General features: G+C 35.4%; 1 protein-coding gene across 1 annotated transcript; it reads left to right on the top strand.

Annotated features, from left to right (window-relative positions):
- Positions 1-3,619: 3,619 nt before the first annotated feature.
- On the top strand, positions 3,620-5,040 carry LOC142644732 (uncharacterized protein At4g06744-like). Its single transcript, XM_075819311.1, has one exon. It carries the CDS (start codon positions 3,634-3,636, stop codon positions 4,885-4,887), a length of 1,254 nt encoding a protein of 417 aa, XP_075675426.1. The 5' UTR covers positions 3,620-3,633; the 3' UTR covers positions 4,888-5,040.
- Positions 5,041-18,262: the final 13,222 nt, after the last annotated feature.

Genomic DNA, 18,262 nt, shown 5'->3' on the forward strand with positions numbered 1-18,262 from the left:
GTGTCAAAATCCTGCTATCCAAACATGAGTATTCAATATGTTACTTTTGTTATGGTATGAAAATCCATTAATAACTTTATATAGAATTTTGAAGGTATACATTTTAGCTGAGAGTCTTTGGTGTGATAGTTAGTATTACTTTTCCAACTTTTATTGATCGGTAGTAGAAGTTAGGGTTCCGTTAATGAATGTCAAAGTTTATCGGTTAATGTTTGGTTTTTTATTGCAATCAATCAGTTATTTTAAGAATTCAATTAAATAGGTTGTTTGTTTATTACTTTTTTTACTACTTCATAATACAACAAGACCCGCTTGATTCTTCCTTGTAACATATGCACTTTTACCTCCATTAACAAAAGGCTTAAGACGTTATGAGTAATGATATGTTTACAATATTTTCACAATAAATCCTAAATGGCAAGTTGTTACTGGTTGTTGTTGTTAGGTAAAAAAGTAATCTTAGTGTTAGGTTTAAATTTGAACTAATAACAACTAACCCCTATGATTTGTTGTAAAAATGTTGTAAAAATATTGTGAACGTAGCATCTCTCAAAGACTATTAGAGTAAATGCTTATAATCTGAGGTGTATCTTATGGGGTTGGATTGGTATGAATCTAAGGCCCAAATAAAGACCTTGAATTGAGTACGTTGTTAACTCCATATCAGACTATCAGTATCATGTCGCAAATTCAATTTCGTTAAAATGAATTTCCACAACTGCTATTCAATGATTAGAATTTAGAAATACTTAATAAATAGTTAAAGGTATGGTAAATTCAGAGATTAGCGTAGAATGACGTGTGAATGATGAAGTGGAGTTAAGCTACAAACACAATAAATTGGTGATGTGGTATCCCACTAGTTATTGGCGCGCCCACCTTTAAATCCAATCTCTCTAGTGCTTGGGAAATTGCCAGTGTGAAATGTGAGGACTTCTCAAATCTCAACTAAGTGCAGCGTAAAGCGCCTTGCTGGGGACAATTACATTGAACATCATGAATTATTCGATCTTGCAAACATTTGTGGACAATACATGTAAACCAAAGAAGTTTAACTGTTTAAGTGCACTACTCCTCAAAATTCTTATATACAATTACTATATATGATGATAATTAGGGATGTAGAGCTTTTTACTCTGGATGTCACTGTTAGAAATACTTAATAAATACCAATTGATCAAATAAAAACCTTCTAAAGGGTACTTTATATTTGTGGTTAGGATCTAAATTTTGAGACATCAAACTTCTAAAATTTTAAAGTAGAAAATTCCATATACTTGAGGTGTAGCTTAACACAAGAATTTTTTCTATTTGTGAAGGCCAAATGACATTACAAATAATCAAATTCCGTCACAAAAATTGTATTTGCAAATTGCAATATCCTAAATTTATGTTGTTTTAGAATCTTAAATTGTGCCAATCCTTTCCATTCTGTTACATAGAGTCAAGGCATCATCATTATGATCTATAACAATACTAGATGCCTACCTGTGAGTGATCAAGACATCAAGCACCCACAAAGCACCAACTACGCAATGGTGAGGGCCAGTAGAGTCAAGTCAATCTACATAAGCTGCCTCATTCCTTTTTTCCAACTTCGAAACCTTTAAAATGATGCTGCAAATGACAGACTGTATATAATCCTACCATTTACATCCTATCAAATACAATTTTTATTTTTGGATATTATATACGCAAACGAAATTTTCGATTCATTAAAAACTATAAAAATTCCATAGATAGTAACCAAAATTGGGTGATGAAGCTCAACCATTAAACTCATGCCTATTCATAAATTGAATAATTTCTTTCCCAACTTCAATACCTACAAAAAAGAAAAAGCCAAAATTTATTGTCATTCTCTAAACTTTAGTTCATGACAATTTTAGTCCCTTAAATTTAAAAAATGATCGTCTTTTTAGTCCCTACAAACTTATGCTGATTGCTTTTAATTTCTAAAAAACTTAAAATGATTGAATTTAGTTTCTAACTAACTCTAAGTTTGCTTTTAGTCCCTGGTGTGTCTAATAGAATAGAGTGATAACATGTCAATTTTTAGTTTGCCAATGTTATGTAAGGAACTAAAAGTAATCACTAACTAAAATCACTTATGGACTAACTATAGGTATCAATAATACCTTGAAGCCAAAAGACAAAGCAAAGAACAATATGGAAGATTTTCTCTTAAATTACTCAAATGAGATTCTTGTAGTGCATTTGGGTAAGGGATTTTTATGTTGAATTTGCCGCATGATAGAATTCAAAATTGTGTTGAAAAAAAATTTCTTTGTTTAGATGAAGAATAGGGAGGAACTTCAAAATTAAAGGGAGGATTCTAGATAGAATTTGAGAGCTTAAAATTATTCCACAAATTCTGCTATTGACACATTATTTCTAAATTCCTCCAAGCTCTTTTGCTAATTAACTATCACAGATTCACGGCCAAGAACCAAACATCATTGCTAAAATATCCACCAGAGTCATCAACCTTGAAATTGTGATAACATGGGGAGGGTACACCCACCCATCCACCGGGTCAACAAACTCGAAAGTGTCCAATTTGTTACTCTCCGGACTTAGCACAAAGCCACAAACATTGCCTCGCTCAACTCTTCGAGGTGGACATATTGCTTGATGAAGTGGACACAGCCACTATATTGGTAATTGTCTAAAATAAGTGAAAAGTGATATTAACGATAGATCCAAATAAAAATGGGTAAAAATTGAATATATGAGCCTATAATAAGTTTAAGCCTCTTACGCATCATAATATCTCTTAACACGTGGTAACTTCATCTCAGATTCTAGGTGGCTTCCTCGCCATAGGCAAAGCGGAAAACCGATCATCTGTTTTGATAATCTTCAAACGGAAAAAAAATAAAAATAAGAAACTTGATTAATTGGTACTAAGCCCAAGAATGCAAAGTGGGATATCACAGTGTTGACGTCGAGCCAAACGCAACAAAACTCTGTAGTCTGAATAGCACCCCAAGTGACTGATATATATTTGGAATTTGCGTAAATATAGAAAAGTTGATTGATGTGCTAATTCTCATAGCTTTCTCAAATCATTTTTAAACGTGGTTTATGGGTGATTATGCGTATCATAACGAATAAAAAGTACTTCATTTGGTTTAAATGATTGTCAAGATGTGATATACTCATAGACCTTCACGTAGAAGACTCCTGGTTGTTTTGAGTTTGACTACGATTTTATAACATGTCAATTGTGAAATTGATGACTTAGAATTTAGTAATACTTGCAATAGTATTTAGAATGAGAGAGGACCTTATTATTCTCAACACATACATCGATACTTTCTAAAAACTTTAATTATATGCTTGTTATTACTTCGTGGTCCGATCCACTAACAAGGAAAATGTGGAAATATGCTCACTATGGGACTTCACAACGACCTCAAACCACTATCAAAGAATTGTCAAATACTTCTAATCTCCATCACTAAAAAATCATGATGAATTGTGAAGGTTAGAATCCACTAACAAGAGGAAGAGTGTTTAAAATATTGGCTTCATATTTTATAGAATGTGTAACAACTACTATAAAGCAAGGATCAAAGTTCTTTAGTCTCACCATTGCTTCTAATCCATCTCTCTTTCCTCCTTACCAAAATGGCAAGCATTTCTCTACTTATTAGACAATTTATCTACACCTCCCTCATCTTCCTTCCATGTCTTCTCTGCGTAAACTGCACAGGCTGTGGTTGTTCACCATCACCATCTCCACCACCGGACTTTAATTTAACCTTCGAAGACCTAAGACTCGCCGTGGTCTACCCAATAATCCAAAGATTCAAGGAGACAATCACTGCAGACCCCTTTAACAAAACCAAAACTTGGGTTGGTTCAGACATATGCAACAAGTATGAGGGCTTCTTCTGTGATAACCCACCGGATAATACTTCCGCCAAGGCCCTCGCCGCCATTGATTTCAATGGCTTTCAGCTTGCAGCCCCTACTCTTGCAGGTTTCATAGACCAACTTCCTGACCTTGCAATCTTCCATGCCAACACCAACAACTTTTCGGGCACTATTTCACCAAAAATCTCAAACCTCCCATATTTCTACGAGCTTGATATAAGTAACAACAGATTTTTTGGGGAATTTCCACAGGCAGTGTTGGGCATGAACAACATTTCATTCTTGGACATCCGTTACAATTTCTTCACTGGGACAGTGCCACCGCAAGTTTTCATGCAAACCCTAGATGTACTTTTCATTAACAACAACAATTTCAAAAGGCAGCTACTCCCTAAGAACCTTGGTTTCACCTCTGCACTCTACCTCACATTTGCAAACAACAAATTCACCGGTCCAATTCCACGAAGCATAGGAAATGCTTCATCAACATTGCTCGAAGTGTTATTCTTGAACAACCAATTAACAGGTTGTATTCCCTACGAAATTGGATTGTTACAAAAGGCCACAGTCTTTGATGCCGGAAACAACTTACTGACTGGGCCTTTGCCGTGGTCGCTAGGCTGCTTGGATAGTATTGAGCAGCTGAACTTTGCTGGAAACTTTCTCTATGGAGAGGTACCTGAGGCGGTGTGTCTACTAGGGAACCTGTTGAATCTTTCACTGTCAGATAACTATTTTACTCATGTTGGACCTGTGTGTAGGAAGCTGATAAAAAAAGGGGTTCTTGATGTAAGGAACAATTGCATTCATGGTCTCCCTGATCAGAAATCTTTGGGGGAGTGCTGGTGGTTCTTCTTCTACTCTAGCTTCTGGCACTGCCAATACCCTTGGTGGTTGAGTACTTATGTTCCTTGTAACGCTCATCCTCCACTGAAAAAAGCTCCTCCAGTGGGGTCCAAGAGAAGATTGCTGTCTTATGCTGCTCTTGGAAGAGAGAGATTGTGAGGATCAAATGGATTTTGGTTAGAAATTCCTGATTCACCAACCAAAAAGAAGTGCTATAAATTAATGGTATAGACTACAGATTATAGATAAATAATTGTAATACTAGATAAATAAATTGTGGAGCCAACTAAAAGGTGCTAATTGACTTGCTGGCTGAAGTGAAATTGGCCAATTCTCTTGTTATTTTTGATGAGCTATCAGACCACTTGGATCCTGTACTCATGTTTGATGATTTGTCTAATGTGGTAATCTTTATACTTTTAAAAATGTTACAAGCATACCTATCAAAAATATATAATTATATATATAGTTTCTCATTATCATTAGGATATGGATGAAAGTTGACAGAAAGATTTTTGTTAACAAATAATTTAAGGGCAGAAGTTAATATTTATTTAATAGTCAATTAAATAATTATTTTATATTTTTAAAAGAATAAAGGTCAAATGGTGCATACTTAAAAAAATCATTTTTTTAATAAAAAAAAAAGCGGAATCTAAGTTTGAATCCTACTTACATAAAAAAAAAACTCATTGATATTTTGAGTTAATAATAAAAATTAATTATTATGAAGCTCCTGCCAAATCCTATGGTATCTATAATAGCAACAATAATGAAAATTACACTTTATACAAAATAATTTTTTTAAGAAAGTTATACAATATACTTTAAGAGTGAAACAAATTAGGGGATTCTAGACTTTTAGTTAACTTAACTAGTAAAATCTTTTATTTTTCAAAAATTCGAATTCGAATCATGTTTAAAAAAAAACTAATTGATCTATTAATCTGATGATAAAAATTAATTATCATGAAGTAGATATCATAATTTCAAATTCTATCTTATCTTAAGAAAAAGAATTTAACAAATTAAATTTAAAAATAACCAATTAAATTAATTACTAGATTTAGAAACATAATAAACTAAGAGAGGTGCTACGTCCACAACATTTTTACAACAAAATATCCGACCTCATATAAAAGAATGAACAGCATGTTTTTTTTTTTTTTTTGGGCTTGAATGAAAGAAACAACATCTAGGCTTTTATTATACACAAGAGAATCTCATCTCATGGACATGAAATACGTAAAGCAAGCCCCATAATATGAACCATTAAATTAGTGGAGGAGTCTCAAAGTGCAAGTGCACAACCACGATAACATTAATATATATATATATACATATACACACACACACCGATCTTTTTACCCTCTTGGGATAATGCCGACCACATTCGAAACTCATGCTAGAATTTGACAAAACATAGGACTTAGGATTATTAGTGGTCCACTAAAATGTCCCTAGTAACTCAACTAAGTCCGCCTTTCATGAAAAATTAGTACTTTTAGGTGTAATATATTAGGTTTTTTGATTAAATTTAAATATATAATTGTATTAAATTTACTTATATTTGCAAAATAAAACCTTGTTTGTTTTTCATTAGTCAATACAATCATGTGTTAGATAAACTATATCAAAAAATTTCCATTTCATTTAATTTCAATATCTGTGAATTTCATTTCTGGTACCAAAGGGGTGTTATTTTGTATCTACAATACTTGTCACAAGATATCTTCCTTTGTAAACTCATTTCTTAACCAAATTGGCTAGTATCGTAACTAGAAATCGCAACAGGACTACACATGGCTGCATTATCGTTCAAAATTTTGCACACAACTATCAATTATTTTATAAGTATAAACTGTTAAAAATAATGAATATAATCATTTAATCATGGTTCTAATATAGTAATTGATATGTTAATACTTTTGTATAAACACTCCATTCAAAAATATTTTAACAGATGTATTATAAAGGATAGAGTGAGATGTAAGTTGGATTTGAAAAGTACACAACTAAAATAATAAATTTAAAAAAAAAAGAAAAAAAGATCAGCTTTTTTACTTAAAATTGTGAACAAAGTTTACAAAACCGGATGACACCTGCAAAGATGGCTTTTTGGGCCCAGTCCACTTTTCATTAGGCCTTATCTCCCCCCCCCCCCCCAATCACAAAATTAATTCCATTTGGACTCTGATTTCGTATAAAATTAATATTTCAAATAAACTATCGTATAATATAAAAGAAAAATGCTAATAGACATCCTTAAAATAATGATTAATAATCTATTTAAAAAAAATTTATGGAAAAAAAAGAAAAAAACAATTAATATTTTAATAACTTTTTCAATTTCCAATAAAAATTGTGTCAAAACTTTCTTAAAATAGATTGTTAATCAGTGTCCTATGAGCACCCATTAGCATGATCCAATATAAAATTAAACAACTTAAATTACTTTATGATCAAATTAATAAGCTACGATTTATCCTAAAAAGTTAAATAATTACAAAATTATGAACTTTATCATTTAATCATTATTCTATTATTTTAACAATCTTGATAACATGTGTTTGAACTTAAAACCACCTACTATGATACCATGGTAAATTAATAAATAATAATTATCCCAAAAACTTAAAATATTACGAAATAATAAATTTAATCATTCGACTATTATTCTAACATGCCATAACTTTTTTTAAAGTAATCAAGTATTAAGACACATAAATCACATTTTTAGATATGTTGTCATACTTTTAAAACTTCAACAATTAGTTATTTTTTAATAACTTTTAATTATATATGCGTGCGCGCGTAATTAAATAAGATTCTAAGACATTTTGGGCATAATAATTCGCTATTGAGTTTTGAATGAAGTCCTATCTAGCTAAATATAATCAATCTTCATGTGATTTTCAATAGGAAATTTTATTATTTGTACCACAATGAGGACCGAGTCAACTACAACTAGTTAGTCATAATTTTTACAAATTATATGACAAAATATGGCGTCACTTAAAACCAGCATAGCTAAAAAAACATGCTAGTTGATTGAATATGTTAGGGTTCATAGATTAGATGGCAAAACCTAGTGCCAAAACATAGCCCACATTGGGCTTGTATATCAAATATCAATAGAATTTTTCTATGGTTGAATCTAGTTCAAAATTTACTCAAAGACGATGAGTTTATCATGTTTTGCCCATATGCATCTTTTTACATGCATAATGAGTTTCTAAGAGAAACTTGTTTTATTGGAAAGTAGCCTAATCTTTTGACCACCGCGCACCCATAGTGCGGTGGTCACTTCACAAGTATAAATACTTGTAGGGAGTGAAGGGGTAATGACCAGAATTCAATTATCCAGAAGGGAACTTCATACACATGTACATTTAGATTAGGCTAGAGTAGAAATTCTATCTTGTATAAAAAAAGAAAAGAAAAGATATTTATAACTTCAAAATGAACACAAATTTGATACAATTTGAATTTTAATAAATGAGGTATAGCCATTTGAAATTGGCAGAACTATGTTATCTCAAGCGACAAGTTTAATAACCAGAATAAAACCTTGCTCGACCTTCACCATACCCTCGCTTAAGTGAATTTACAGCACTTTTTTCCCTTATTTATTTATTCCCTATTAAGCTCAACCTACTAAGAGAAGTCTTACTTTGCATGTTTCAAAATATAGTTTTTTTATTATTTTTATTTATCAAGAAACCATTATGCATTTCTATTTAATTGTTTACTATTTTGTTTTTTTATTTTGAAATTTAATCATTTTTTATTGCTGTTGTCTTTTAATCTTACATCTCAACTAAAATCTTTGCTATTGTTAAGATGGGCTAAAACAGATACTTTTGAGTCCTTGGACCAGGCTCTAATGTATAGAGTGAAGAAATGAGGCTTTGGTCATGGAGAATAGAACCTCATAACAGGCCGAAGAAATGACTTTACATTGCCTGTGAGTCTGACCAAGTTTTTATTCATTTCTGGGAAGATTGGGCAATGAGTATGAAGTGTCAAATTTACCCTAGGTTAACCTAAAATCTCAACCCAAAAAAAAAAAAAAAAATCCAAATTTTAAACTAAGGGAAATGTTAATAAATGCCCTAAGAGCATTTGTTAATGAACCATTTTAGGAAATTTTTTATGAAAAAATAAAATGAGCAATTAATATTTTGAAATTTTTTTCTATTTCCTATAAAGGTGGTGTCAAATCTTTCTTAAAATGGTTTGTTAACAATTGCCCTAAAAGTACCCGTTAATATGACTTTTAAACTAAAAGATCCCTACAAGGTTTATTATTTAGGACCCCAACTTAATATAGGTATATAGAGATGAGTTCAAGTTACATATAATATAACTCTAAATTTTGTTGGGAAAAATTAATGGTTGTAATAAATAAGGGGAGAGAAATCAATTTTTGTAATAAATAAGAAGAGAAAAGAAAAACACCCATAAATATATTTTGCTGTTGCGGTATTTAACTATTTTTAACTATTAGATCTAATAAAAATCAATAATTTAAAAAATGTGTAATTTGAACTCATTATATATATATATATATATTCCATTAACGAATCAAAGAAAGAACCTATTGTAGCTGCCTCATAAGGCCTATCCTTGCACATAAATTGGTGGTACCATACATTTATTTTGACTATTTGAGATAACTCTAATGTATACCAAAATTTCATCAATCATGCCGATTAGTAACGAAAATTCCTTTTTTGTTGTAGTTGTCGTTCTTGTTCTTGTCGTTCTTAAAGTATGCATGCAGACTTTAATTTTCCATGATTTTGAGTGATCTCAATGACCTGGCCTCTTAAATGAATTAATTATGATGACAGCTTTCTCCATCTCAACTAGACTCTTGTATCCTATTGTTACATCAGGCCCTTAAATTTGTTAACTGGCAATGAATTATTATGACCAACTTCAAATATCCCACGCACAGCGAAAAGCTTGACCCAAAAAAACAAAAAAACAAAAAGAAGAAGAATGAGCTAGTCAAACATCCAAAGTTTAGAAAATTTTGTTCAAATTTATTAATTGACTTTATCTATTCTCCCAAACTAGTTGGGACTTCACAATTAAACACATCACAAAACCATCAGTGACAATTTGATATAAGTTGTCGAACAAAATTTCAAGAACCTTGTTTTCGTATCTATTCTATGTAACTAAAAAAAAAAAAAAAAAACCCAATAAATTAATAGTAAGAAAAAAAGTTAACGTAAATAACACAAGTCCAGCAATTCATGTCAACAGGATATGTAGATTATTTTGAAATTGATATTTTTTAGAAAATGAATAATTTTTCAAATAGTATTTTCTAAAAAATTATTTAGGTAAATTATACTAACCTACCCTGAGGTTTGGAGTAATACCAAGCGCATCCAACGGTTTTAAAAATGACTCATTTGGTCCTTAAACATTAACGTTGTTTGTGCACCATTTATTAAACCCTTTTATTTAGTTTTTTTTATTATTTATTTGATAAACACACACACACGCACACGGATATATAGGGGAAGGAGAATAAGATAAGGGAATACACTCACATGCCAACACCAAAACTACATGCGGTAGTTAGTGTTATGGAGCAAGTGATAAATTTCTTCTCAATATCATATCTTACCGATATGGGATGACTCGACAACATTGAGTATATTTTTTTATTTGATAAACACACACACACATATAGGGGAAGAGGGATGAGATAAGAGAATATACTCACACGTCAACATCAAAACTGCATGTGGCAGTTAGTGTCGTGAAGCAAGTGATAAACCATTTCTCAATATCACACCTTATTGATGTAAGATGAATCGACAACACTGAGTTTCTTTTTTTATTTGATAAACACACACACACACACACACACACACACACATATAGGGGAAGGGGGATGAGATAAGGGAATACACTCACACACCAACACCAAAACTGCATGCTGCAGTTAGTGTCACGGAGCAAGTGATAAACCCATTCTCAATATTACATCTTACCGTTGTGGGATGACTCGACAACACTGAGTATCTTTTTTTATTTGATATTTTATTTAGTTTTTACTTTTCCTTTTCTTTGCTTTTCCCTTTCTTTGCTTTTCCCTTCGATTTTCACACCAGAAAATTTCTCCTTTCACGCCAAAGCCATAAAATTTCTCTCTCTCTCAAGCCCAAGCCACAAGGGTTTCATACTCAAGTAAATGACTAACAATTCTGCCACCGGAACTATTTCAGAGCTGATTCACCCACAAAACTCACACCATACGAGGATGGTGGACAGCAATTAGGTCGGGATCTACGAGGATGGTGGCAGCCGTTGCTGAGTTGAGACAAGTAGTGGGCGGCAGTGGCAAGGTCACAATTTGGAGCTTGCCGTCATGGGTATGAGTTTTTATTTTTAAAATTTGATTTGGGTTTGAATAGTAAATCATGTGATGTTGGATGGTTGAAATTGTTTGGGTTTGAGGAGAGTGGATGGGTAGTGATGGGTGGTGTTGTGGTGGACGACGATTGTGGGTCTCACGATTCTTGCCATTGTGGATATGGGCTTTTATTTTGAATTTTTTTTTGATTTGGGTTTGTTTGAGGATAGTGATGTTGGATGGTTGATTGGTTGAATTGATCTATGTTTCCATCTTGAAAAAAAAAAAAAAAACATAAAGTCAGCATTTCGATCTCAGTTCTAGCAAAATAGATGCAAAGGGTGCCTTTTGTTTTCAATTTTTTGGGTCTTTCTGGGGAAAAGAAGTTTGCGGCTTATTGGGATTGAAGGATGGTTTTCATTACAAGAAGTGAGCTTCGTTACGAAAATGAAATAGAGAAAGAGTGAAAGAAATTTGTTGGAACAAAATAGTAGATTTTATGGTTTTATTTTTGAATGCCCTATAAAGTTTTCTCCCAAATGAGACTAGGTTTGGTTTTGGAAAATGAATACAAATTTGATTTCATTTTTCTGTATGTTTCTTAAATACATGGTCATGTATATCCTTTGATACTGGTTTGGGCTTGAGAGTGAGTGAATGAGGTGGTGTTTATGTTTTGGGCAAAGAAGAGAGAAAATGAAGAAATAGAGAACAAGATGAACTAGAAAATTGTTTGGATTGATCATGAGAGTCAACAAACAGCATAACATGGTGTTAGTGTTTAAGAACCAAATTGGTCATTTTTTAAAACCTTTGGATGTGCTTGGTATTACCCAAGGGAGTTGATTCCGTACCACATTGACCGGTACCGTTGATTTATTTCATACTAGTGCCTGGACCGGTACAGAAATTCTTCTATATTGTACCGGTTCAAATACTAGATGTATCGGGTCCGTTTCGGCTTTACCAGGTTATTTACCAAATTTTGGTTGAAAATTTAAAACCGGTCAGTACCAAAAAAATCAGAAGAAAAAAAATAAATGAAAAAATAAACATTTAATTGACATTAACGGCTACGTGGTTACTTTTTTTCTAGGACACAGGCCCAAGTATGAACAAGGATCCTAGGCTCAATACTTACTATTTTAAGGGACTGGGCTTGGTTCACAGGAGCTAAATTGGGCTGATTTCGAACTAGGTGGTGTACAAAGCACGAATCCTAAAACACATACATGCTAACATATAAGAAATATATGCATTGAACAACAAGAAGACAACCAAGGAACGAAATGATAAAGAAAGAACATGAAATAAATAAATAAAAAACATTAGGGATCCTTAAAATAATGCAAAACACTTTGTTACTTTCTTGATTATGTAATATACTATGCTCACTAGGATGTGTTTCAAGGCCCAAATAAGTTCAAAAATTACAGACTTAGTTGACCTTTCAAGCCTCTAAGACTTGCAAAGTTTGAATCTCTTTGAATCCAAGTGTGTTCTCTAGTGACTTCTTGAGGATACCGGACGATATTTCCCTCTCTTTTCTCTCTTTTTTGAATTCTCACAGAGCTTTTTTCTCTAGGATTTTACTCTAATGCACTGTTGCTTCCTCTTTTCACTAGTGGCTACAGCCCCTTTTATAGTGCCATTCTAAGGTTTCTAGGGTACCACTGATTCCCTCCATTTGCTCCCCTAGGTACTAGAACCAATGTTGTGCCAGCAGCATTAGTGGTTGGTCCCTTCCTCATTCCTTATTATTTTCTTCTTTTGGGATTTCTTCCTCAAAAGCCTTTTGTTGACCTTTGGTATTTCTTCTTTCAAGGCTTTTAGATCCCACATTTTCAGACTCAACTTTTGGCTCCCTTTTCCTTTGTCATTTTTCTCAAGTGAGCTAATTCCTCCCTGCCAGATTGAAAGTTTTCCAGCCACCTTCCTTCATGGTTCTTCTTTCTAGGTTCCCTGAGGTACCAGCTTTTTGTTCATGAATTGTTGGTTCCCAAGCCTTCTGATTCATTTTCTGCATCATTGGGTGGCTAATAGGGACTTATCTACTCTTGTTCTTTGTGCTTCTTAGCATACTCCCTTGACCTATCTTAATCCAAACCTAACCTTGCTGCACGTCTCGAAGATCCCAGGATCCTAGGAATTCCTAGGTATTTTGGGCTGGTTATTTTCCCAGGCTCCTCAGTGATTTTTCTAACATTTAATGGTTGGGTTAGGCTTTTTTTTTCTTCCTTTATTTCATGGGGATCGAAAGTTGCCCATCCTTGGACTCGGGCCTTTCTTGATGGACCCTTAATGGGTTTGGACCTCTCCCTTCTTTTTTTATTGAGAGCCTAAATGCTTTATTATTTTCTCGGACTTCAATCCTTTGTGTTATTTTGAGCCTTGTTATATCATTGTGATTTTTTGAACCTCAACATTTAGGCCCTCGAGCTAGTGGGTTGCTTGTAGCCCACGCGTGAGTAGACCAGATTCTTGATTTCCATAGGGGTTTCTTCCCCGCTATTTCAATTGGCTTCAAGGTTTGTCTTCTCCTTTCCTCGAGATCCTGCTTTTCCTGCTATCCTTAAGTATCCTATTTCTTCTTTTCACGTGTTACACTTCTTTTGCAACCTCCCCTCTTTGCACGAAACGTGGCGGTTGAATGTTTGAGTAAAACTTCTCCATCCATTTTTTACATTCCTCGTAACTCCTCTTAATAACTGCCAATAACTCTCTTTTATATAAAAAATTAAATATTGGCAACTGTCATTTCTTTCTATACATCAGCTTCTCCAATTGTCCCTGTGCCAATATTGTTGTTACTTCAAACCATCTTTTCACCTCCAGAGATTTTATTTTAACCTTATCTTCTTCTTTCTAGCTTCTGTTTCTCTGTCCTTCCTTCTCTATCCTTCACTCCTTCTACTTCTTCATTTACTATTGCATTGTCGTTTCATGGCCTCTTCTTCCTCACGAAAAAGGAGGGAGCGTACTCCCACTCCCTCTGAAGGTGAAAGCTCTTTTGGGTCTGCATAGGGCGAGGTGCAAGAAGTTGTGGAGCGCCTAACCTTCCCTTTACAGGATCCCTGGTACACCCCTAGTTTATGCTTTCTTCAGATGTCTCACAATGAGGAGCATCCTTCCCCTCACACTTAGGTGTTTTTCGAACAGTCTGGGTTTGCTAGTTCCACCTAGGTTCCAGTTCTAAGAGAGATTTTAGATTTGCAAATTAGGAAAGGATCTCGTGAGGCGGTTCCCATTTTTTTCGACTTTGTTCCGGGGAAGATTACTGATTGTTCCATTTAGGTTGACAGGGAGCTTTCTGATGGTGAATTCATCGGTTGTTTGGAGCGCACCAGGATCTTCAAATCGGTAGCGATTTCCAGGAACCTTGAAGGTTTTAGGGACGCTAATGGCCTTAGACACTTGGTGCGCTGCTAGTGTCCCTCTCTTCACACCTTCTTCTTCTCTGTTGGTAAGCTTACTATCACTTTGGAGGATGTAGTAAATAATTTCCTCCTTCCAGTGTTTGGTGATGAGAATTTTTTTGATATCAGCCTTTCCAGCAAGGATCTTGAAATTGAAGACAAACTCTATAGTCACTTTGGTGGGCGGACCACTTCTTCCGGAGGGAAGCCAGCTAGGATAGGCAAGTGGGTCATGAATCTTTCCCAAGAGAAAGACAAGGCAGTTAGGCGAGCCGAGTTCCTTAGTAAGTTTTTATTAAGTGAGTTCCTCGAGTACGAGATTAAGTCTGCTTTCTTTCCTCTCGCAATTAAATTGGCGTTTGGCATACTTGGCCTGCATTAGCCCCTCGTGGCTTCCAGTACCTTCATCAAGTGGTCCAAGGTACACTCACTATTTAGCACATCGGGTACTTGGACAATTTGGTTTTAATCAGGATATCTCGCTAATATTTAAAGAGGTAGTGCCTTCTCTCCCTTCTTTGAATCTGTTTCTAAGGCTTTAGGCCTTTTCTTATTGGTCGCAGAGGAGCCGTCAGTTTGTGGTGCCAAACTCTTAGAGGGGAGTCTTTGCTTCTAGTGGCTTTGCTAGTTACTAGAGAAGGGTTCAGAAGGCGTTCTCAAACTTTTTTGGTTTTGGCAAAATTGCAAGGGTTCTCGATTCTAGTCTTTTCTCTATTCCCACCTTCAACAAGTGTCTAGCCCTCCTTATTGCTGGCATTGTGCCTGCTACAATTAGTAGCAAGATAGGATTTGTAGAGTGGCATGCCGCTAGGGGTGTTTGGGTATGCTACGCGAATGATTTCCCTGATGCTTGGTCAGGATGTGACCTTATTATGGGCGCCTCTTCTGGTGGGCCAATCAAGAAAGGGGTGATAGAGGCAATTGGTACTACAACTCCTATAGGTAAAGGTAAGGAGAAGAAAATAAAAAAAAGAAGCTATCAAGAGGGCTAAGCTTAAAGAAAGTGTTGAGGGTATTGAGGTTGGCCTTGAGACTAAGAAGAGGAAGATTGCTAAGTCTTGCAAGCAATTAGTCATTTCTGAGGATCCTAAGAGTGTGGAAACCCCCACAATTGGAAAGGAAGTTGGCCATCCTTTACTCCCAAAGATTCGAGTGAAGACTAAGATAGAGTCTTCTGTCTTTCAGATTCCTTTGAGCTCCTCAGCCCAGGGTTCTTCGGGGTCCTTTGACTTCACACCCTAATCTCCTTTAGGGCCCTCTAGGTGTACCCGTAGTAGACAAAAGACTATTGAAGGATCTGTAGAGAGAAAGAGAGAGAAGGGCAAGGCCTCTTTCCTTTTTCTCTCTTCTTTTTTGTTTGTTTTTTTTTTTTTGCCCGTCCTAGTTTGTTGTTCTTGTTGTGCCTTTCTTTTTCTTTTTCTTTTTTCAACTGATGAATGGTTGCTCCCCTTTCGTAGTCTAAGTGCAAGTCAAACTGCAAGGGAGGTAAAAGCCAATCTTCTGGTGATGATATGGTATGACCCTCTTACACTTGTGCATTTTTATTGCTTGCTTTCTTTCCTTCTCTAGTGCTGTGTACATATGCATTTTTGTGATGTTCTGCCTCACACTTCTCCTCTTTTCCTTTATAGGTCGAGGTACCTTCTCTCATGCCTAGTGGGGCCTTAGTGGAAGAAGTGATGACAGTCCAATTTGCTGCAACCTTAGGTGTGGAAATGTAGCCCCCTAGTGGTGGCGTGGCTGAGGAAGTCAGGCAGGTAGTAAAGGGTGCCCAGCCCATTCTACCTTTTACTTCCTTAGTTGTTCAAGACCCTAAAGCACTCCAACATCTTGTTACCCAGGATCCCAAGCCTGTGCAGACTCCTAGTCCTACCAAAACTGTGACACTTGAGCCCATAATTGAGCCTGTGTTAGGCAAAGAGTCCTTAGGGGGTGCGTCTTCATCTATACAAGAAGGTAAGTCTCATCCATTCTATGTTAAGTCCTATTCTTATCTCCTTTATGCTTTCTTTCTGAGGGTTTTAGTTTCTTTTCCCTCTTTAGGTCAAACTAGTGCCCAATTTGTCCCTAAGGCCACTCCTTCCTTGGAATCAGAGGGTTCTGAAGGTGTGTATTGTTCATCATCGTCATACTCCCCCTTCGTTTCCTTTTTAGTTCCAATCTTTCCTCTCTCTCTTCCCTATTTCTCCCTTGCCTTTTCCTCTTTTGGCGAAGCCTAGAGTATCCTTCCCTTCCTTTAGAAATTTTGCCAAAGTTTCTTCACATTTTCTTCAACATGCTTTGTGCTCTTTTGCAGAGTCATCCAGGAAGTCAGAGGGCCAAAAGGAGGAGCCTCCCATAAAAGATGATGTGGCTGCCCCATATGAGGAGGGGGCTCTACCATAAAGAGTTGATATTGGTTCTTTAGCCTTCTCTTACCCTTCCATCTTTATCTCTTCTTCTTTCCCCTCCTTCCCCTTTAGTTTTAACTTTGTTTGCTTTTGCAGGTGTTGACATAGGTGCTAAGGATCCTGAGGCCGTAGTTACTAAAGTAGTTATGGAACTTGCTCCCAATGTCGAAGTTGCTAAAGTTCAAGCAAGGATCCTCCAGACTGTCTAGAGGATTAAAAGTTCTTTAGTTCTTGAGAGTGGAGACATGGTAATAGAGGAAACTCCAAGGATGAATGTCCAAGGGCTCCATACTTTCTTGTCCCGCTTTAATTCCCTAAAGTTCAACAGCCTTCCTACGAGCCATTTTCATCGTTTTGGGCCCCCTTTTGGCAACTTCCTACAATTCTTTGTGCCTGCTCAAGGTTTGCCACTATTAGAGGGATTACTCAAAACCCATGGGGACTTCACTAGTGGGTTCAGGGGAGGTGCATTTCTAGGCAACATCTTGATGGAGCTCTTATGTGCTATGCTGATTTCCTTGAGGGATTCCTTTCTTGACTTCTTATCCGAGGAAAGGCTTTTAGAGTGGAGTAGAGTGGTGCAGGATCTCATAGAAGCCAAATTCAGTCTATCCTTTTTACTGGAGTATTTGCATTCCTTAGCCCACATGCTATTCCAGGGACAAGCCTCTAAGGACCTTGATGCTGAAATCACTGCTACTGAGGAGGTCTTAGCTCACGCTCACAAGGCATTGCAAGACTTGAAAGTTAAAAAGTGGTTGGTTCTTTCTTCCTCAACTGTTCCTGCAATTTCCATAGAAAGCTCTTTCTAGCCGGTCTTATACCTTAACTCCTTGCTTTTTTCTTTTTCTTTTTTTTTCTTTAGTAGTTCAAATGTATAAGTTTTTTTTTTTTTTTCCAGACAATTAGGGCTGTATAAGTTTATCTTTATTTCTCTCTTTTGAATACTAATTCTAACTTCTTCTTTTTTTTTTTATGGTGATGTGAATCTTTTTTTTTTTTTAAGACTACTTCTAACTATAATAGTACGTAGATCTACTCACAATGTGTATTCTACTTTTCTTCTTCTTTTGTTCCTTCTTTTCTCTTTTTTTTTTTTTTTTTTTTTGAACTGAGTCCTGGGCCATGGTCCCTACAAATTTGCAGTAAATCTTGGACTAGGTACCCTAGTGATTGTGTTCTTGTGCAAGTACTGAATTGGGTACATTGGACATTCCTCTTTTTTTCTCAAGTCCTAGGTCATGAACCAAGCAGAACCCTTTTGGACAAGTATTGGGCTGGGTATCCTAGGCGCTTATATTTGCCTGTGGTCCTAGGTCATGCACTTGAACTAATTGTGGTATGAGTCT

Source organism: Castanea sativa, chromosome 7 (genome assembly GCF_040712315.1).
Source record: "Castanea sativa cultivar Marrone di Chiusa Pesio chromosome 7, ASM4071231v1".
In the NCBI taxonomy this organism is placed as follows: Eukaryota; Viridiplantae; Streptophyta; class Magnoliopsida; order Fagales; family Fagaceae; genus Castanea; species Castanea sativa.